The sequence below is a fragment of the Haliotis cracherodii genome, unplaced genomic scaffold (assembly GCF_022045235.1).
Source record: "Haliotis cracherodii isolate W230 unplaced genomic scaffold, xgHalCrac1.p SCAF_2, whole genome shotgun sequence".
NCBI lineage: Eukaryota > Metazoa > Mollusca > Gastropoda > Lepetellida > Haliotidae > Haliotis > Haliotis cracherodii.
In genome coordinates, this window is record NW_027266275.1 from 2,641,300 (window position 1) to 2,661,848 (window position 20,549).

General features: G+C 42.1%; 1 protein-coding gene across 3 annotated transcripts in view; it reads right to left on the reverse strand.

Annotated features, from left to right (window-relative positions):
* Window positions 1-503: 503 nt before the first annotated feature.
* Window positions 504-20,549, reverse strand: part of LOC139469441 (RUN and FYVE domain-containing protein 2-like) — a 72,137-nt gene continuing 52,091 nt past the window's right edge. For 2 of the 3 annotated variants that reach the window (XM_071251608.1, XM_071251610.1), the window contains exons 12-16: window positions 16,232-16,318; window positions 9,274-9,403; window positions 7,553-7,647; window positions 5,108-5,234; window positions 504-3,207 (exon numbers count right to left, since the gene is read on the reverse strand). In XM_071251608.1, the coding sequence (XP_071107709.1) occupies window positions 3,070-3,207; window positions 5,108-5,234; window positions 7,553-7,647; window positions 9,274-9,403; window positions 16,232-16,318 (577 nt within the window). In that variant the 3' untranslated portion in view covers window positions 504-3,069. The remainder of the gene's footprint in view (window positions 3,208-5,107; window positions 5,235-7,552; window positions 7,648-9,273; window positions 9,404-16,231; window positions 16,319-20,549) is intronic. The other variant, XM_071251611.1, reaches the window with a different exon arrangement.

The window sequence follows — 20,549 nt, forward strand, 5'->3', positions numbered from 1 at the left end:
ACTTTCTTGTGAAATGTGACGGGATGGACTTGCAGCTGTAGGCAATTTGAAATCATTAACTCAAGTTTACAATATCAGACATGTAACAGAGGGAGGGTGTCCCTAAACTCTTCATCCACCTGGAATATCTAATTAGTAATCGCAGCCTCAATACAGTGGTTCTGCTCTAACCTCAGCTTATACCAGACGCAAACTATATCAGCTAGCATAGAAATATTAAATGGACACAACTACTACAGGAGCCCAATGGGATGTCCAAAGCAGTGTTCAATATTAAGGGGGGTCTTGAAGATTTGGTCCTTAGGTATTTGAATGTACAGACCATCTAAATCTTTAACTTCTAACAGAAGGCTTATGACAAGGACCCCAGGACGTCCATGCTTAGTTTGGATCACTGTAAAAGTAGTGCTGTTTGAATCACAAAAACTAATCCACATTTGATCCAACTGAGGTTTCTATTCGGAAACAAAATACAATCAAACTTCAAACTGTCCAACAGTTTCATTTCAACCAAGGAATCCCCATCTATAATCAGTACCTGGTGACTGCCATCATATGTCCAGGACCCTCCCCAAATTATTACTGAAAGCCGCGAAACTCACAAACCAGTAGTGAACCCCAACACCATACACACTAGAACACACAAGCCACTTTACTGATGGTCAGTCAATCCTTATGTCATATAGCTACAAAACAGTTAACCCGACAACAAAACCTTTGGCTACATATTTGTTCATAATGGCAAGATGGAGATACAAGCAGTTTGAGGTTAAGGACACTACACAGCCAGGACATATCAGTTAAAGGTCAAGGCCACCACGCAGCCAGGACGTTTCAGTTTAAGGTCAAGGCCACCACACAGCCAGGACCTGCCAGTTTCAGGTCATGGGCTTCACACATTGTATCCATGTTAGGCATCTAACCCCACCCTCGGCATGATTGCCAAATGTACCTGACAAAACACGCCAGTAATGATGTCAGGCCATTAAAGTTGGAACAGGGCCCCCATTCCACAGGAGTTACGATAGAATCATTGCTGAGAACAACTTCCCATCCATAAGCAATCACAGGTGCTACTTCTGTCATAAGTGTATGTTAAGTTTACAATTGTCTTAGGTACAATCCCTATTTGGAATGAGCTCTGGAGGAGTGAATTCTGACTGCCATCTAGCAGGTCGAGGCAACACTATCATACTGTACGTCACTTTAGAAACTGTCACCAGAATAAAATTCGTAATTTCCTGTCTGCACTATTTAGGTAGCTTCGAAAAATACACGTTAATAAATCATAATATATTATGAGTCTCACTGGACATAGCAATGTAAGAAAACAAACTAATCTCGGACAGTAATCATAATTTGGTACAATACAGAAAGCAAACATCCACGTCACAGCTAGGTGAAGCATTTACTCCTTTCCACTATGCAGACAACATCATGCGAAATATAAACATTCATATTTTGTTTTTATTTTGACAGGTCTCGGGTCATCTTAAACATTTGTAAAGGATCAAAATCAAAAAGCATGGATTAACTCCTGGGATCTTATGTGTTCATGACAGAGACCTCCAAAAGTTCAGGTGATGATTATCTGATGATGAAGATGCTGGTTCATGCAATCTTTGACAGCAACAAAGCCTCAGCAGTGATGCTCCAAGGAAACTTCAGTGGAGAGATGCTGCTCATCTAGTCTTGTTTTGTGTATTCAATCTACATCACCATCTTTACCACAGCAGCATCTTATGCTCCAACGCTTCTCAGTCCACAATGTTGGTTCTCAGGTTTTGCAATACAGTGAGTGAGTGAGTGGGTTGGGTTTAACGCCGCTTTTAAGTATTCCATTTATATCACGGCGTGTCAGCTTAATGTGGGAGGAAAGCCCCAAGTGATGCAGGTCTCAGACATTTACCACTTCGGTGAAACCCACAAGCACAGGTATGTGCTGACAAAACTAGAAACATAATCGGGGCGAAACGGGATTCGATCTGACAATCATAGGTTTCTGGTGTGCCCAAGGGACGCAACTCTGCACAGCTGATTGCGGCGCCTTAGGCTATTGGGCCACCCCCATGCCCCCCTTTTGCAATACAGAAGAATTACATGAGCTATTTTGCCTTACACTGCTTCTACAAGCCACTCAGCTACATCAATGATACCTGGTTGGAATAGAACAGGAAATGTACCCTAGCAATGGCCAGTAACATAGGGATGACCCACTGACTTAAGCAGCAGGTTGAGTCCCATGAATAACTATGTACACAGTTTTATCAAGAAAGAATAGCACTTAAGTTTGGATTATCAAAGCAAAATGCCTTCACATGAACATTCAACTTTCTTGTTTAGACACACAACCTTGTTTTCTTTATCATGACAGTGTTAATTCCAGTGATTCAGTGAAATCTCTGCATTGGCTCCCATCTGCACCAGTATTTCTACACTGATTACAAGGCAAAGAAATAAAAAAATATCATATCCTTGAATAATAAAATGTTTTGATGAATTTTTGATTTCTTTGTTTTCTCAACTGTGAGACAATATGCAAAGCTGAATGTTACTCTACAAGTTAAACCAATGAATCTTTCACTTAAACATCTTCATCAACAAAATACTTGTTCATGCAAGTGCAACCTGTCAAGCACTGTGGTCAAGCTCCAAGCTCTTTACACAGTTCTACATATCACAGTTCTTGTCACAAGAGGGAGATGGGAGTTCATATTGCACAGTTTGTCTGTAATCTCAATCTGCCCAGAAACACAGTCTCTGCACAATCCTTGACCTTGTGCAGTCACTGTCCTTGACCTTGCAGTCACTGTCCTTGACCTTGCAATCACTGTCCTTGACCTTGCAATCACTGTCCTTGACTGCACAGAGATAGTCTGTGACCTTGCAAGTGAATATCCTTGCAACTGCACACCTGTCCTTGACCTTGCATGGTGACTGACCTTGAGCTTTCTCTTGTTCTGTTGCTGTGAAGACATTGAGTGAGACTGGGCAATGTGGCAGAGCTTCCTCTTGTTCCGTTGTGTTTCCTGTCCGTGTGCTGCTGTGAAGACATAGAGTGAGACTGGGCTATGTGGCGGAGTACCTCTGCAGGAGCAGTGCCTGGCAGCTATCGCAGACTCTCACAGGCTTTGACGACGATGGAAGAGGCATTTTATTGTCGGAACACTCATTACAAAAAATATCTCCACAGTTTCGGCAGTGGTGCTGAAATCAGAAGACGTTCATATTACATGTGTTGTCATACACAAAATCTGAAAACGTGACAAATAATATCAGGTATTACTTTGTCAGACTCTTGCATGTTAAAACCTACCAACATTTGATCTAGTATACAATTGAAAAGTACCCTTCTTCTAATACATGGCAAAACTAGTGCCACAGCACTACAATTCCTTATCAAAGTTTCAGTGATGACATTTCAACATGTGCTGCATGCATATTGAGGACTTTCCTGTACACAATATAAATTCTGAGCCATTTATTCTACAGATATCAACTTCTAAGGGTTGAACAAAGTAAATCATTTAAGTACACATGGTGTAAATAACAACTACTTCTCCCCAAACCCCCACCTCCCATTCCCTGACACACGAAACAAGTGACCTCCCTCCTCCCTGACACATGGCACGACATCCCCCTTCCCTGACACATGACACAAGGCACGACCTCCCTCCTCCCTGACACAGGGCACAACTTCCCCCTTCCCCAACACATGACACGAGAGACCTTCCTTCTCCCTGACACAAGGCACGACCTCCCTCCTCCCTGACACATGACACAAGTGACCTCCCTTCTCCCTGACACAAGGCACTACCTCCCACTTCGACGTCACAAGACACAAGTGACCTCCCTCCTCCCTGACACAAGGCACAAGTGACACCCCTCTTCCCTGACACAAGGCACAAGTGACCTCCCTCCTCCCTGACACAAGGCACTACCTCCAGCTTCGATGTCACAAGACAGAAGTGACCTCCCTCCTCCCTGACACAAAGCACATGTGACCTCCCTCCTCCCTGACACAAGGTACAAGTTACCTCCCTCTTCCCTGACACAAGACACAAGTGACACCCCTCTTCCCTGACACAAGGCACAAGTGACCTCCCTTCTCCCTGACACAAGGCACTACCTCCCGCTTCGATGTCACAAGACACAAGTGACCTCCCTCCTCCCTGACACAAAGCACATGTGACCTCCCTCCTCCCTGACACGAGGCACAAGTGACCTCCCTCCTCCCTGACACAAGGTACAAGTGACATCCCTCTTCCCGGACACAAGGCACAAGTGACCTCCCTCCTCCCTGACACAAGGCACGACCTCCCTCTTCTCTGACACAAGGCACAAGTGACCTCCCTCCTCCCTGACATAAGGCACTACCTTCCTCCCTGACACAAGGCACAACCTCCCTCTTCTCTGACACAAGGCACAACCTCCCTCTTCTCTGACACATGACACTACCTCCCTCTCTGACACAAGGCACGACCTCCCTCCTCCCTGACATTAGCACAAGTGACCTCCCTCCTCCCTGACATAAGGCACTACCTTCCTCTCTGACACATGGCACGACCTCCCCCTCCCTGACACAAGGCACGACCTCCCTCCTCCCTGACATAAGGCACAAGTGACCTCCCTCCTCCCTGACATAAGGCACAAGTGACCGCCCTCCTCCCTGACATAAGGCACAAGTGACCTCCCTCCTCCCTAACATAAGGCACTACCTTCCTCCCTGACACAAGGCATGACCTCCCTCCTCCCTGACACAAGGCATGACCTCCCCCTCCCTGACACATGACACTACCTCCCTCTCTGACACAAGGCACGACCTCCCCATCCCTGACACAAGGCACAACCTCCCTCCTCCCTGACACAAGGCACGACCTCCCCCTCCCTGACACAAGGCACGACCTCCCTCCTCCCTGACACAAGGCACGACCTCCCCCTCCCTGACATAAGGCACTACCTTCCTCCCTGACACAAGGCACGACCTCCCTCCTCCCTGACACAAGGCACGACCTCCCTCTTCTCTGACACATAACACATGTGACCTTCCCCCTTCCCTGACACATGACACAAGTGACCTCTGAGTCTAGGTAGATGAACTAGTCACCTTTCTCCTGGATATAGAGAAGTCCTTGCTGCACTGTTTACAGGATGTGGCTGCGTTGTCCCCCACCCACTGCGCCTCCTTCAGCACCAGGTTGGCTTCCCGCATGTCCTCCACCTTCAACTTGGACCTGCAACACCCACGTAGTTCATCAACATTCTGTCAAACAGCAGTCAGCAATATTTCACCTTCATCTTTTTTGGAATTTCCACTCAAAACCATGTAGCAAATCATATTATTATACTAGCAAAGAGATTCATCTACATATCAAACATAAAACAACAAGATTTATCTTTCACTACGATTTCTTTCACTACTAAAAGACACGATTTGTTTGGAAAGGTATATCGCTAAAAAAAATAATCAATTTAACCAATATGCTCAGAAATGGCAAAACTTACATCTCATAATCTAATGAAGCAGTTGAAACATATTACCTGTTAATTAGTAATCATCTATTTCTTGTAAACAATTATCTATAATCTCCCTCTCAGTTTGAGAAGAACCTTAATAACGACATATCCTACACTATCTACCTGTCCTCACCTATGAAAATTATAACTTGTGTTAATACTGTCATATATACATGTTAATACCTACACTTGTAACATTATACATGAAATGGAATAATAAAAAAACAAGGAAAAAAAAGATGGTCTGGACCAGATAAATCAGAGATTTATATTACGAGCAACAACCCAGATGGTCGGTGTATTATGACCACCAGCTTTATTTCAGTTGTCTGTTACAACAAGCAACGGTGGCTGGGGACCTACTTGAAGAGGAAACTGTTGTGCATCGGGTCCTTCAACACAAGCATAAGTTGCCATGGAACTGGTGTCAATTAGTTTTTTGTGTGTTTCAGTTTTACATTATTCTTACAAAGCGAGGATTAAGTTACAGCTGTTCTGCCTTCAAGGTCATTTGGGCATAAATGCTGCACTGAACTGCACTGCATTGTCTCTTTACATTTGGGTTACTAAGGCCATAGTCTATTGTACCTTGGTTGTGCATGGGGTGCTATTGGACCACTCTGTCCTGTGCTGGTGTTGATACTTGAATGCTTCATCAAGTGCATTGCTGCTGGGTCACTCTGTCCAGTGCTTGGGGTAAGGGTCACTCTGTCCAGTGCTTTGGGTAAGGGTCACTCTGTCCAGTGCTTGGGGTAAGGGTCACTCTGTCCAGTACTTGGCGTAATGTGTCACTCTGTCCAGTGCTTGGGGTAAGGGTCACTCTGTCCAGTGCTTTGGGTAAGGGTCACTCTGTCCAGTACTTGGGGTAATGTGTCACTCTGTCTAGTGCTTGGCGTATTGGGTCACTGTCCTGCGCTTGGCGTATTACTGCTGGGACACTCTGTCTTGGCCTATTGGTTTACTCTGTCTAGTGCTTAGGGTATTTGGTCACACTGTCCAGTGCTTGGCATATTACTCCTGTGTCACTCTGTCCAATGCTTGGCATATTACTCCTGTCACTCTGTCCAATGTTTAGCGTATTACTCCTGTGTCACTCCGTCCAGTGCCTGGCATATTACTCCTGTGTCACTCTGTCCAGTGCTTGGCATATTACTCCTGTGTCACTCCGTCCAGTGCTTAGCATATTACTCCTGCATCACTCCGTCCAGTGCTTAGCATATTACTCTTGTGTCACTCCGTCCAGTGCTTGGCATATTACTCCTGTGTCACTCTGTCCAGTGCTTGGCATATTACTCCTGTGTCACTCTGTCCAGTGCTTGGCATATTACTCCTGTGTCACTCCGTCCAGTGCTTGGCATATTACTCCTGTGTCACTCTGTCCAGTGCTTGGCATATTACTCCTGTGTCACTCCGTCCAGTGCTTAGCATATTACTCCTGTGTCACTCTGTCCAGTGCTTGGCATATTACTCCTGTGTCACTCTGTCCAGTGCTTGGCATATTACTCCTGTGTCACTCCGTCCAGTGCTTAGCATATTACTCCTGTGTCACTCCGTCCAGTGCTTAGCATATTACTCCTGATCCAATGTCCAGTGCTAAGCGTATTACTCCTGTGTCACTCCGTCTAATGCTTAGCGTATTTCTCCTGTGTCACTCTGTCCAGTGCTTAGCGTATTACTACTGTGTCACTCCGTCTAATGCTTAGCGTATTACTACTGTGTCACTCTGTCCAGTGCTTAGCGTATTACTCCTGTGTCACTCCGTCTAATGCTTAGCGTATTACTCCTGTGTCACTCTGTCTATTGCTTAGCGTATTTCTCCTGTGTCACTCTGTCCAGTGCTTAGCGTATTACTACTGTGTCACTCCGTCTAATGCTTAGTGTATTAACACTGTGTCACTCTGTCCAGTGCTTAGCGTATTACTCCTGTGGCACTCTGTCCAGTGCTTAGCATATTACTCCAGTGCATAGGACACCATGTGGTGTTTCAGGTAAGGAGATAAGTTCAGTTCAGGAGATATTTCCTGGCAGTACATACTCGCTGAGATGAGATCCAAGCTCAGACAAGGCTTTTTCCTGTTCCTCACACGTCTGACTGAGATGCTCGTGTTTTTGCCGCAGACCGTCATACTCCTGAAACAAGCAACATCAGTCAGTACATCCCTCACCTTCACCTCACTCAGAGATCTTAACACTATTTATACAAGTCATAACCTCTACATCTCAAATAGTGCACTACATGGGACTTCCAGTCTTTCATTCCCTAGGTCACTACCTGCTGAATTATCTGATTACTAATGCCATCTAATCAATGTTTTCATCAATCAGTCTTTGATACGGTTTACCACCTGGAAGTGGGACATGAACCCCAATGTTCTACACTGTGTGGACAGATACAAAGGACTGGAAGCTGAAGTGAGTCAATAAGCAGGAATGTAAATACTAGAAGAAGTCTGGTTAGGGGGCAGCACCAGTCTCCCTACGAGGGTCAAGTGAGTGAGTGAGTGAGTGAGCGAGTTATGGTTTAACGCCGCTTTTCGTAATAATGCAGAAATATCACAGCGGGGGACACACAAGTAAGACATTCTACCCATGTGGGAAATTGAACCCAGGTCTTCGGCATGACGAGTGAACACTTAAACCACAAGGCTACCCTACCACCCCTCAAAGGTCTAGTTATGAAGCAGCATCAGCCTCTTTATAAGGTAGACACAATTTTATGGATGACAACTTCTATAATACTGTAAAAAGCGACAATGTCTTGCTTGACAACGGTATAAGGATCTATACCGAAATGTCCATAAAATTGTGTCTACCTTGTCATCCGTCAACTTTTAAGTAATGCCTATCAAACAATTTAGCCTCTCTATAAAGGGTCTAGTTATGAAGCAGCATCAGCCTTCCTACAAGGGTCTAGTTATGAAGCACCATCAGCCTCCCTACAAGGGTCTAGTTATGAAGCAGCATCAGCCTCCCCACAAGGGTCTAGTTATGAAGCAGCATCAGCCTCGAAAAAGGTCTAGTTATGAAGCAACATCAGCCTCCCCACAAGGGTCTAGTTATGAAGCAGCATCAGCCTTCCTACAAGGGTCTAGTTATGAAGCAGCATCAGCCTTCCTACAAGGGTCTAGTTATGAAGCAGCATCAGCCTCTACAAGGTCTAGTTATGAAGCAGCATCAGCCTTCCTACAAGGGTCTAGTTATGAAGCAGCATCAGCCTTCCTACAAGGGTCTAGTTATGAAGCAGCATCAGCCTCTACAAGGTCTACTTATGAAGCAGCATCAGCCTTCCTACAAGGGTCTAGTTATGAAGCAGCATCAGCCTCTACAAGGTCTAGTTATGAAGCAGCATCAGCCTTCCTACAAGGGTCTAGTTATGAAGCACCATCAGCCTTCCTACAAGGGTCTAGTTATGAAGCAGCATCAGCCTCTACAAGGTCTAGTTATGAAGCAGCATCAGCCTTCCTAAAAGGGTCTAATTATGAAGCAGCATCAGCCTCTACAAGGTCTAGTTATGAAGCAGCATCAGCCTCCCTACAAGGGTCTAGTTATGAAGCAGCATCAGCCTCTACAAGGGTCTAGTTACAAAGCACCATCAGCCTCTACAAGGGTCTAGTTACAAAGCAGTATCAGCCTCTACAAGGATCTAGTTATGAAGCAGCATCTGTCTCCCTACATGGGTCTAGTTATGAAGCAGCATCAACCTCCCAAAAAGGGTCTAGTTATGAAGCAGCAAGGATCTGGTGGGAGCATCTTTACCTTTTTGAGGTCCTTCATATGCTGTAACTCCATCAGCAGCTGGCTGCCATGTGTCTTCTCTTCCTCCAGATTGTGCTGCAACGTGCTGCGCCATTCCCGCTCAATCCGCAGGTCCGTCTCCAGGGCCGTGCTGCAACAACAATACACACAATCTTAACTACGACCTGTTTACTGGAAGTCAGTGTCAGGGACAACCTGTTTACTGAATTCAGTGGCAGAGACAATCTTTTTACTGAAGTTAATGGCAGGGTACAACCTGTTCACTGAAGTCAGTGGCAGGGAACAAACTGTTTACTAAAGTACGTGGCAGGGGACAATTTGTTCACTGAAGTAAGTGGCAGGGGACAATTTGTTTACTGAAGTGGCAGGGACAACCTGTTCACTGAAGTCAGTGGCAATGGACAACCTGTTTACTGAAGTAAGTGGCAGGGGACAATTTGTTTACTGAAGTGGCAGGGACAATCTGTTTACTGAAGTCAGTGGCAGGGACAATCTGTTTACTGAAGTTAGTTGCAGGGACAATCTGTTTACTAAAGTAAGTGGCAGGGGACAACCTGTTTACTGAAGGTAGTTGCAGGGACAATCTGTTTACTGAAGTGGCAGGGACAATCTGTTTACTGAAGTGGCAGGGACAATCTGTTTACTGAAGTGGCAGGGACAATCTGTTTACTGAAGTCAGTGGCAGGGACAATCTGTTTACTGAAGTGGCAGGGACAATCTGTTTACTAAAGTCAGTGGCAATGAACAACCTGTTCACTGAAGTCAGTGGCAATGAACAACCTGTTTACTGAAGTAAGTGGCAGGGGACAATTTGTTTACTGAAGTGGCAGGGACAATCTGTTTACTGAAGTCAGTGGCAGGCAAGAACCTGTTTACTGAAGTCAGTGGGAGGGAACAACCTGTTAACTGAAGTAAGTGGCAGGGGACAACCTGTTTACTTAACATTCACCTATAAGCTGTAATGATGCTGTTTTGATAGATCAGACAAATGAGAACTTTGAGTTTTTTGTCATGAGAATGGGACAAGTATTCCCACACCTAGGGCCTTGACATCTTATACTGAACTTACTGTAATGACAACTCACAAAGAAAGAAGCACTGACATTTTGTTTGTTTGTGGTTTGTGGTTCAACCATATCATGAAGGTTCCAACCATCACCTTCATTCATAGTTTGAAATATCAAGGGAGGGGTTGATTTAACTGCTGGCCTGTTGGCCTGTGGCTGGTTAAAATTACAAAGGGCTTGTTGAAATGTAAAGTAGATGGTTCGTCTGGCTAGTCAATATTTCACCCCTTCTATGTGTATGTTGAACTTTTTTTAATTGGATCATTTCGGTTGAATGACAACTGGTCGCCATTTTGTAATGTTGTGTCCAACAACTTCTTTATTTCCCCATAATCGCCATCAAATGAAGCAAATGGAAGCCAGATATAATCTCTGAGTGCAGGGACAAAACGTTTTGGGGTGAGGAGTTCTAAAATGTTAAGAGCCCTGCTAGGTGGCTACATCTTCTCGGGTACAGCCACTTTGCAGCCTCCCCCATAGTTGTAGGCCAGTTAGTTTGGAGAAGTGACAGTCACTGTAAAAGGAGTTAGCCCTTTGGCTACATATGGCATATTTCAAAATTCCAAATTTGTCCTCCCAATTAAGGAGGCCCTAAAAGCCCAACCTAGGTTGCCTCACCTTTTCGGACATACCCTTTTCGACCAAACACTAAATGGCCTGGCGGGCCCGTGCGAGATTTTTTCATATGTCGGAAAGCGCATGTTAAATTCCTAATTTAAGTAAGTAAGTGGCTACATACAAATTTGTTATTAAATCTACCCCTGTAAGGAGCTAACAGACTTGTCAGTATTACAAGCAAATTCAGGAAAATGTCATGACCATGGATGATTATTATTAATTTCACCACACAACAGACTTCGTCACAGTGTACAACTGACATCAGGGACATTTCACAAGCACAACTGTTCAGCCAAAGGATGAAACTGTGAGATTCAAAATGTTGAGATGGGTAGGTCTGCCCATCCACCTGTCTGGATTTCATTTGTGACTGACATAATATTCAGTTGGTATCCCAACCTAATCCGATCGGTAAGTTAACCTGAATGTCATACAAACTGCAAACTATACTATCTTAACCTTCACACAGAGCAGGAGGTGAACGTTTGTCTACTTTCATGCTGTATACATGGACTTTCAAAGGTCTGATTCCTCCCTTTCTCACAGACATGTTTCCAGTTGATCCGACAGCAGGCAATTCCACATGTACCTAATTGTATTTCCCATTATCAACAAAAACATTAAATTTTTCATGAATTGTGTATGTAACTTATGTTTCTGTGCAAATGCATCATGTACATTTATTTCAATGAATAAACCTACATTGCAAGGCATCCATTCTAGTTTTTGTCTATTCCAAAAAAACTTGCACATGTATACATCGCTCTTTCAATAGGCTATATATCCATGCATATAAAACAGACTTGCTCATTATTACTGTATACATTCTTATTGGAACATTATCCGATGCTGTCACTTACTGGCACAACTTAACAAACATGATGAAATCTATTTCAGAACCTATACAGTTAAGCAACACATACACAAACCACTGTGCCACATAACAGATCAGTCTATCATGTCGCTCAGGCCGCCCAGGCTTCACCCGATACATCTGACGTATTCAGCCATACTCCAGAGTGGTTCCGCTGGTAATGGTTGTGACACCAGGAGTGAGTGATTGAGTTGGGTTTAACTCTTCTTTAACAATATTCCAGTTATATCAGGGTGTGTCAGCTTAATGTGGGAGGAAAGCCCGAGTGAGTGAGTGAGTATGGTTTAACGCCGCTTTTAGCAATATTCAAGTAAAATCACGGCAGGGGACACCAGAAATGGGCTTCACACATTGTACCGATGTCGGGAATCGAACCCGGGTCTTCGGCGTGACGAGCAAACACTTTAACCACTAGGCTACCCGACCGCCCCAGGAAAGCCCGAAGTGATGTAGGCCTTAGACATTTACCACTTCGGTGAAACCCACAAGCACGGGTCTGGCGCTGACAAACCCAGAAACATAATCAAGGTGAACTGGGATTCAAATCCACAATCATAGGTTTCTGGCATGCTCAAGTGAGGCAACTCTTCACAGCTAATTGTGGTGCCGTAGACGACTGGGCCACCCGTGCCCCCTTTCCACTAGTAGATCAACAGGTTAATCTTGAACATAACTACAGACAGGAATGTCCTTTTGTTTTAATGCAATTTGTAAACAGCACAGTCACTGTGAACAACAAATTTGGCAGCCATGAACAGTGAGGAGTATCAGAAGCAGAGTAAGTCAAGTTCACCCAGGTCACAGTTATGATGGAGAGATAGTCATTCTGATTGGTTTGATTGTTGTCATACACCGCTATCAGCAAATATTCCAGCTATATAACGGCGGTAAGTAAATAATCGAGTCTGGACCAGACAATCCAGTGATTGATATGAGCATTGATCCATGCAAATGGGATACGATAACATGCATCAACCATGTCAGCGATCCTGACAACCCAATGCTATGAGTCGCCTCTTATGACAAGCATTGTCACATTTTACAGCAAGCATGGGTTGCTGAAGACCTATTCTGGCTCGTTTCTTCAAAGATGTAGTCATTCTGAAGTTATCCTGGTAAAATGGAGACAACCCTACTTTGGAAAGCTCTTGGTACCAAATAAAATAAGGTCAGTAATCTACAGTTAGACAAACTCAATTTTCACCAAAAAAACAGTAGTTATATCTACTAATTTGAACCCTTGAAAGCATCACATCTTTTCTCAAAAAGACAAATATTGTACTATCAAAATCAAAACTATTGTACATGATCCAATCAATAAGTACGGTGAATCACAAAGACACCTACGCAATGTCCATAGCTGTCACAGGGGCAATTAACAAGAGAAACTACACTGGATGATCAAAAAATTTGTCTCTCCTTCCTTTGTGAAAATTTTGAACACGTGTCCAAGTACATCCAAGGAAAGAGGGAAAGTACAGCTATCACCGAGATGTAACAGTTTTCTCTTCCAATACACGAAGGTCATTAAACCTGTTTCAATTCTGGTCAAGCTTAACATTTTCAGTTAGGTAAAGAATTCCTAGTGTTGAACAGCACCAATAATCAATGGTGAATTATCAACATAATAAACTGCCACGTGCCAAGGGGAAGAATTGGCGCCACTCTTGGCAATTTTTGAATTTGGACGGTTATGTCAATAACATGAAATAACATAAAATTGCCATTTCTCTAAAAACAATAGTAATTGTTCTATTTCAGAGGCTTATTACAAAATTATAAAACAAGTTTCTTGTCTATTTCAAGCAAGGATAACCATCATCAAAGAATGATAGGCAAGCAACTTTCTTCTGACTGAAGCCTATTACTGTCAATCAACGCAGCCTGTTGCCAGATAGGAGTTGCAGTAGTTGCTGTAGTTGCTACAGTTGTTGCAGTCGTTACAATCGCTCCAGCTCTGTTACATCATCTGTACATACAACTATTCTGTAACTGCAAAGAAGCCAAACTGCTACACTTTGTAAATTGTGCTGTCATACTTACAGAGCACTTACATTAATGGAGGCAGACATGACCCAGAAGGAATCTTGTTCTTTTCCAGCATGTTATTCAAACAATAACTATTCAAATAAAAAATAGTAAAAATCATTTCTGAAGAAAACTATTACCCTCCTCATGAAAGATTGTTGAAACAGGTGGATGTAGAGGAGGGATTCAGTATAATGGCTAACTGTAGTGATTATTTTCCTGAAATAAGCACAACATCTGAGTGATCATGTTGGTGATGAAGCAGCGCTGTCGCAGAGATGCTGGGGGCGTTGCGGACACCCACCTGCCCTGTTTTCCTGTCTATATACTCCCTGATTTATATTCCTAGAACCGATGACAGGGGCAACAGCATGTACCACATCAAGTGGTCAGGCTGAGGCTAACTCTTACAAATCACTCTACTTAACACCTACACAAAAAACTATCTCCAAGATTGAGAATTTGATTTACAATCTGTTTAAAGGCAAAATTCATCCAACAAAACAAAATGTTGGAAAGGTGAGTAATAGGTACTACCAAGGACGGTAATTATCTGTGGAATCGTAAATACTTACCATAACATCTCGTATGACAAAGAATCAACTTCTACTTAAATATGGTAATGGTTTTGACATTAGCACAATTTTTATGATCTTTTTTTAATGGGGCATCATCTATCAAATATTTATCAAACACTGATATTTTTGTAAATGAACTGTGAGCTATACAACAGAAACAGGAATAAGAAGAAGCCAGTTCAGGATTCTAACTGCCCACAAACAATGAGAAAAATCACAGGGTTCTGGTCAAGAAAGTAATCTTAGTGACATGACTATTGGAAGTCGCAAGTAAGAGATTTAAGTCAGTTTTAGCCCTAAGAAAACAGGGCCCAAGGACCCTTGTTACCACTGTAGTCTGGGTTAGAAAAATTATTTATATTTTCACCAGTCTGCAAACATGACAAGCCATAGAGATGCCATCTTCCTAACAGTAAATCTGGTAGTCCACAAGAAAATGTCAGTGTCTTTCTGAATTTTATTTGTCTTTTATGTTAAAACCCTGGCAGCGTTAGAAATAGTCCTGTAGTCCTTGCCTTGCCATTTTTAAGGGTTTTACTACATGTCATCATTATAAGGACTAGTGGACTAAACATGTTGCCTGGTTGTGAAAAAGATCCTTTATTTCCTGGATGGACATTGTGTTCTGTGTTCCCATGCACCCAGAGCACCTGGAACCTTCTGTTTTGTGCAGTTAGCCAGGTACAAACAGGACACAAGTGCCAGATGCCTAGTTTGGTTTGGTTTGTTATTTAGGTCAGTCAGCAATATTGCAGCTCTATGACGGTGGTCTGGAACCAGAGGCTGATGGCACCATCCATGTCCTACAATGACCTCCGAGCAGCCACGTCCTGGAGCCTGATCACATCCCCCTGATTTCCGCTGCTCACAAGCTTGAGGTACCAGGGTCCTTTCCTGACCTAGGACCCCATGAGAAGAGTCTGGGTTCGAATCCTGGGCAGGACTCACACCCAAAAAGCACTAGAAACTGTACTCTACTAAGAAAGTGTTATCCCAAATACTGTAAATCATGAAATTAATGCGTCTCCAAAAGAATTCAAACACTGGCCATAACAGCCAAAAATGCGACTCAATATGAATGCGACACCCCCCCTCCTCTCAAGCATCAGTGGATTTATATCTAAAGAAAATTTCCTCTGTCAGGTTTACAGGAGAATCCTCACCTTAATCCAACCTTACATTAATCCAATCACACACCAAATAGCACTGCTTATTAGCACTGAGTAGAGTAATTCCGACAAAACAACACATCGGCCTTTGAAGCAGTCGCAAGGAACAAAGACACCAAGTTGCGTGGGTGGCGTTTGTCTGGACTTGCAGGTGTGATCAGTGATGACATAAGTGAGTAGAACTCTTGTCTTGACCCCAGCAGTGACAATTCACAGGATGTAATTAGTGTTTGAATGATATTGTTTATATACTTGTTACAAGTGCTGCTCAATAAACAGTGGTGTGGAATCCATAGTTGTTTGTTTTCAGCGTATGTCTAAGTTGGTATTTCTGCTATCCAAAATGTCTTATTGTTGATCAATATAAATGCAATGTTTAATAATGTGAGCAAAGACCAATCGCATTTTTTGCATTTAATTCACGCTTGCGTTATTTTCAAGATTTACAGTATAACATTTGTTACATGTGGGATTCTGTCATCTGCCAAAAATAAGAAACGTATATAAAAACAAAATAATTCACAAATAGGATCTCACATTGGAAAGAAACAAAAATAGCATCATTGAGTTCCAAGGGAGATTACTTCTACTACACATCAGAAATAGTGCATGCCTTGCCCTTACCGCTTCGCGTCCTTCTCAGCAATAATCTGCCCAAGTTTGCGTGCTGTTTCCTCGGCCGCCATTTTGTCGGATTCAGCTTTTTTATGTCTACAATACGTGCAGGCGGGCGGCAACCAAACAACATGCAAAAGAAATGAAACAAAAAAATCAACAACACAACGACAAAAGCTGGTGAAAGCTAATACAACATATAGAGAGTGTCCTATGATAACAACAGCTGGGAACCATGGTAACGATACAGTGTTCGAAACTAAAGACGGCTTCTGGGTCTTTGAGGTGTGCTCCCCTGGTATTTGAATCTGGGGACGCTAAATCTTTACTTTTATCCCCGCCACGAAGTTGAAGAGGGATATAGGGATGGGTGCAGTCCGTCCTTCCTTCCATCACATGTAGTTTCCTTAATAGAACTCAAAAAGCATGAGAGATATCTAACCAAACTTGGCACATAGATAGGTGTAGTGGTGAACTGGTGCCTTTTGATAAGTTTGGGATTTTTTAAGTTTCCATGGCAACGACTTTGACTGAAAATGACGGTAGTGCTCCTGTCCGGGGCAGATCTTGAAAATAGTACAACTAATAATTCTTTACTGAATGTACCTGTTGCCTTTCAATAGTTAGGGAATCTAAAAAAATTCAAAAAATTCATAGCAACTGGACATGTCATATTGCCGGGGGATATGAGTACTTCATGCTTGTTAACATTAGGGTTATGACATCTTGATTTCCATGTTTAATTTCGAACACTGCAAGAAATACATCTCTATAGAATAACAACATACATTCTTCCTCATAAAATACAATTATACATAAACATATACATATAGTTTTTAAAACCTTCTCTTGACATTAATAAAAAACAAATAAATAGTTGAGACAACACAGTCAACAATGATCTACAGGGTTGCTTATATAGTGCAATACTCCACATGATAAAGTATGCTCACTATACTGAACACAATAAAGTACGCTCAGAGCGCTTCATTTACAACATTTATATCATAATTTTCGGTTGAAATTGCAAAAAGGTGTTTATTTTCAAGAATGTGATGCTATAAACTAGTTCTAGTTACCACAGAAACCATCTAGCCTGGAAACCTACCCAAAACCTGGATGGTACAGCATTTGTCGGATGGATTTTACCAAAGAATATTAGTCCAATTATTCCAAATTTAGAATGTGACGAGAAGACACACTCACAGAGGAGGGCAATGTTAGGACTGAAGGTGAAAAGAGAAATTTAATAATGTTTTACATTAAACATGGTGTGTGAGCTCTACCTGCCATATATGGTAATGACTGCAAAATGCTGACTGTTGAATACCAGGCACACAACTGCACCATTGTGAGTAATTGTACAGAAAGCCTCAATTATAACACTCATTATCGTTATTTAATAAAATGACTGCTGCTTATTTACCAATTTCTCTTCATTTCTACATGGAAAAGCTATTTTCAAGCATATTTACTAAGGTACTGTCTTCCCGAAGTTGTTAAAAAATTTTTTTATCATCTGGAAACAAAAAACTAAAAGTCTGCCCACACATTCATTGGAACATTAAAATCCATAAACGTCATGTTTTTGTTATATTGTTAATTTCAAAATTACCATGGAATACATACAGTAGACAAACATGAACAATAAAATGTCAAAGAGGAAGCTCAACTTAGTGTTTGCAATACAAAACAACAAATATGTTTGTTCAGTGAACTTTTCAAGTAAATCATCTTTCAAGAATTCAACTTCGCCTATTCATGCCTAGATGACAGGTTTTATTTTATTTAGATTGTCAAATATCAAATAACAGAAAAATGTTGCTGGTCATATAAACCATTAAGAGAAATAAGACGGTAGTCATGAGACACTGATTAGCAGGGATATAGCATTTCTTCCCGACTCCATGGACACTGGTTTCCTTTATGATAGGCTCAATGATAGGGTATAGGTCAACACTGAACCTAAATACACTACTTTGTTTGTTATACAAGACAGTCATCACAGTTTTCTTCTCATTAACACGTCTTAAAAATAGTCTGTATAAGTACACATTTGTAATTAGGGATCACGCTGATGGGAACGATCATCACATTAATGTGATACTCATGTATCCGATGTCCAAGGACATAATTATCACAAAATAATAATCTCAAACTGAAACCTTAGCTTGTCTTTTGGATTCACCAGCTTGTACTGGACTGACACAGATTATAGTACACAATGTCCTAATGTCTAACCTGTAGGAACATTAACACAATCTGATGGAACTACATGCACCCCTTTACAGAAGTGTTATAGATTGTCTACAACAGAAGTTGTAGCAGGATCACGAGGGGTACATGGGGTTTTATGTATCCCGGAGGCGAGTGGTATAAAACCTAACTTGGGATGCATAAACCCCCATGTACCACGAGACGAATTTATGTTACTGACATATACGACATAGAAAACAGCTGTTTGTTAGAGCTTAGGTTATCTTGTATCTATGTCACGTGACTTTCATTGACATGGCTCTTTGCTTTGAAGCAGGGTATAAGGGATTTATTTTGCCTCCCAGAAATCCACGTGCAGCCCGACTTGCTCCTGGCGAGGCATAAGGCATTTATTCACCCGCTGAGAAATTTATTTCCCTCCAAGGCAGGATACATAGTATTTTATCCAGATCACGTTGTAATATACAGCTACCAGCTGACTCGCGTGTCTCATCATGACATAGACATAGGATTAATATACAAGGATAACAATATAATGACGAAGACGAAGGATTAATCCTGTGTCTATGTCATTGACTTTGTCATTATGTTGTTATCTGAGTACATTCATCCCACTTTGTGTTGTATAAACATCATGATATATATATATATATACAAACTCTATGCACTTACTAAGCATTCACCTGATGAAGGAGCAAGAAGTAGCTTTGAAACATCGTATAATGAATAAATGATTGGTTTACACTGACCAGTGAAACATGTATGTATTGCCTGAAGTCCCAGGATATAATAATCAGGGTTACAAATTAACACTAGCCTGATAGCCTGGGGCTAGTACATATTCCTGCGGGCGAGTAATTTCCCAATTTCCCCATCGTTTTAGCATTATTAGGACATTTTATCTTTACCCGGGCTAGGAAAGCTTTGGAGTTTAGTTCTAGTTCCCTGTCATATGAACTATTTATAGCCTGTTTGGTCAATACTGGTGTCCCTGACTAATTATTTGTTACTGTAAATGGTCAACTGAGACTTGAAAGGCAGATACATAAAGCTCATGGGGTCAAATGTCCACTTGACTATGATTAGATGATATAGCCCGGAGGTTTACAAATGCAGTTAGTGTGAAAGTATGGCTCCACTTTAGCGTCTTCAGTGGGGAGGGGATCCACAGCCTCTGGGGTATACAAGTCCACTGTCATGACACTCCTGGCCTAACTAATGCTAATAACAGCGAGCTCCCTCATGTACATGGAATCTGACAAACATGTCAAGGGCATCTGGAGGGCCATGCACCCTCGCAGTCATTACCATCACCTTGGAGAATACAGGATCCAATTGGTCAGTCAAATCATGACGACTTGTACCTCCTAACGTCTTCAAGTGGCATTTAAACTTGGTATGATGAACAAGGAAGATAGTTCTATGGACAAACAACTTCATTATTACAATGAAGGAGATGTTTTGGTGTAGATACTAACACCATGTAAGTGTTGTACAGAAATGTGAAGTCGTTGATGTTGATATTTATTTATGAGATAAACAAACTGTGTTTTCAATGAAGAGCTAGGTTACCTGTAGATTTAAATGCTCTAAATTGAATTTGGAACCCAATTTGTAGTGTGATGTTTCAAATGTTAAATTTAGCACGGTTAAATCTACAGGTAACCTAGCTCCACATTGAAAAAACTGTATCTATATCTCCATTCTACCATGACTTAATAAAAAACTTTGCTGTTAGCAAATATACTGTGTGAAGCGGCATGGGTTGAGTCCAGTGTTTTGTTATCGATCTGAATAACAGAATCACCTAACAAAATATGGTGCTGTATATACTCAAGCAGTTTGTTTACACCGTAATACTGCACTCGAACATGACAGGCATTGAAATCATATAAGCACGGCAACTTGGTAAGCTACATGGGGTGGGCATCCCTAAATAAAACAAAGCAAGCTTTGCAAGGCTTTCGATCTACATCGCACGTCACGATTATGACGTCATATCGGTCATTGTGATGCAAAAGATATGACGTCACAGTCGTAGATAGAAAAGCGCCAAAATTCCAAGCTCTCTGTTGTCTCCAAAACATAAATACATTCCCTTTGTAGATTT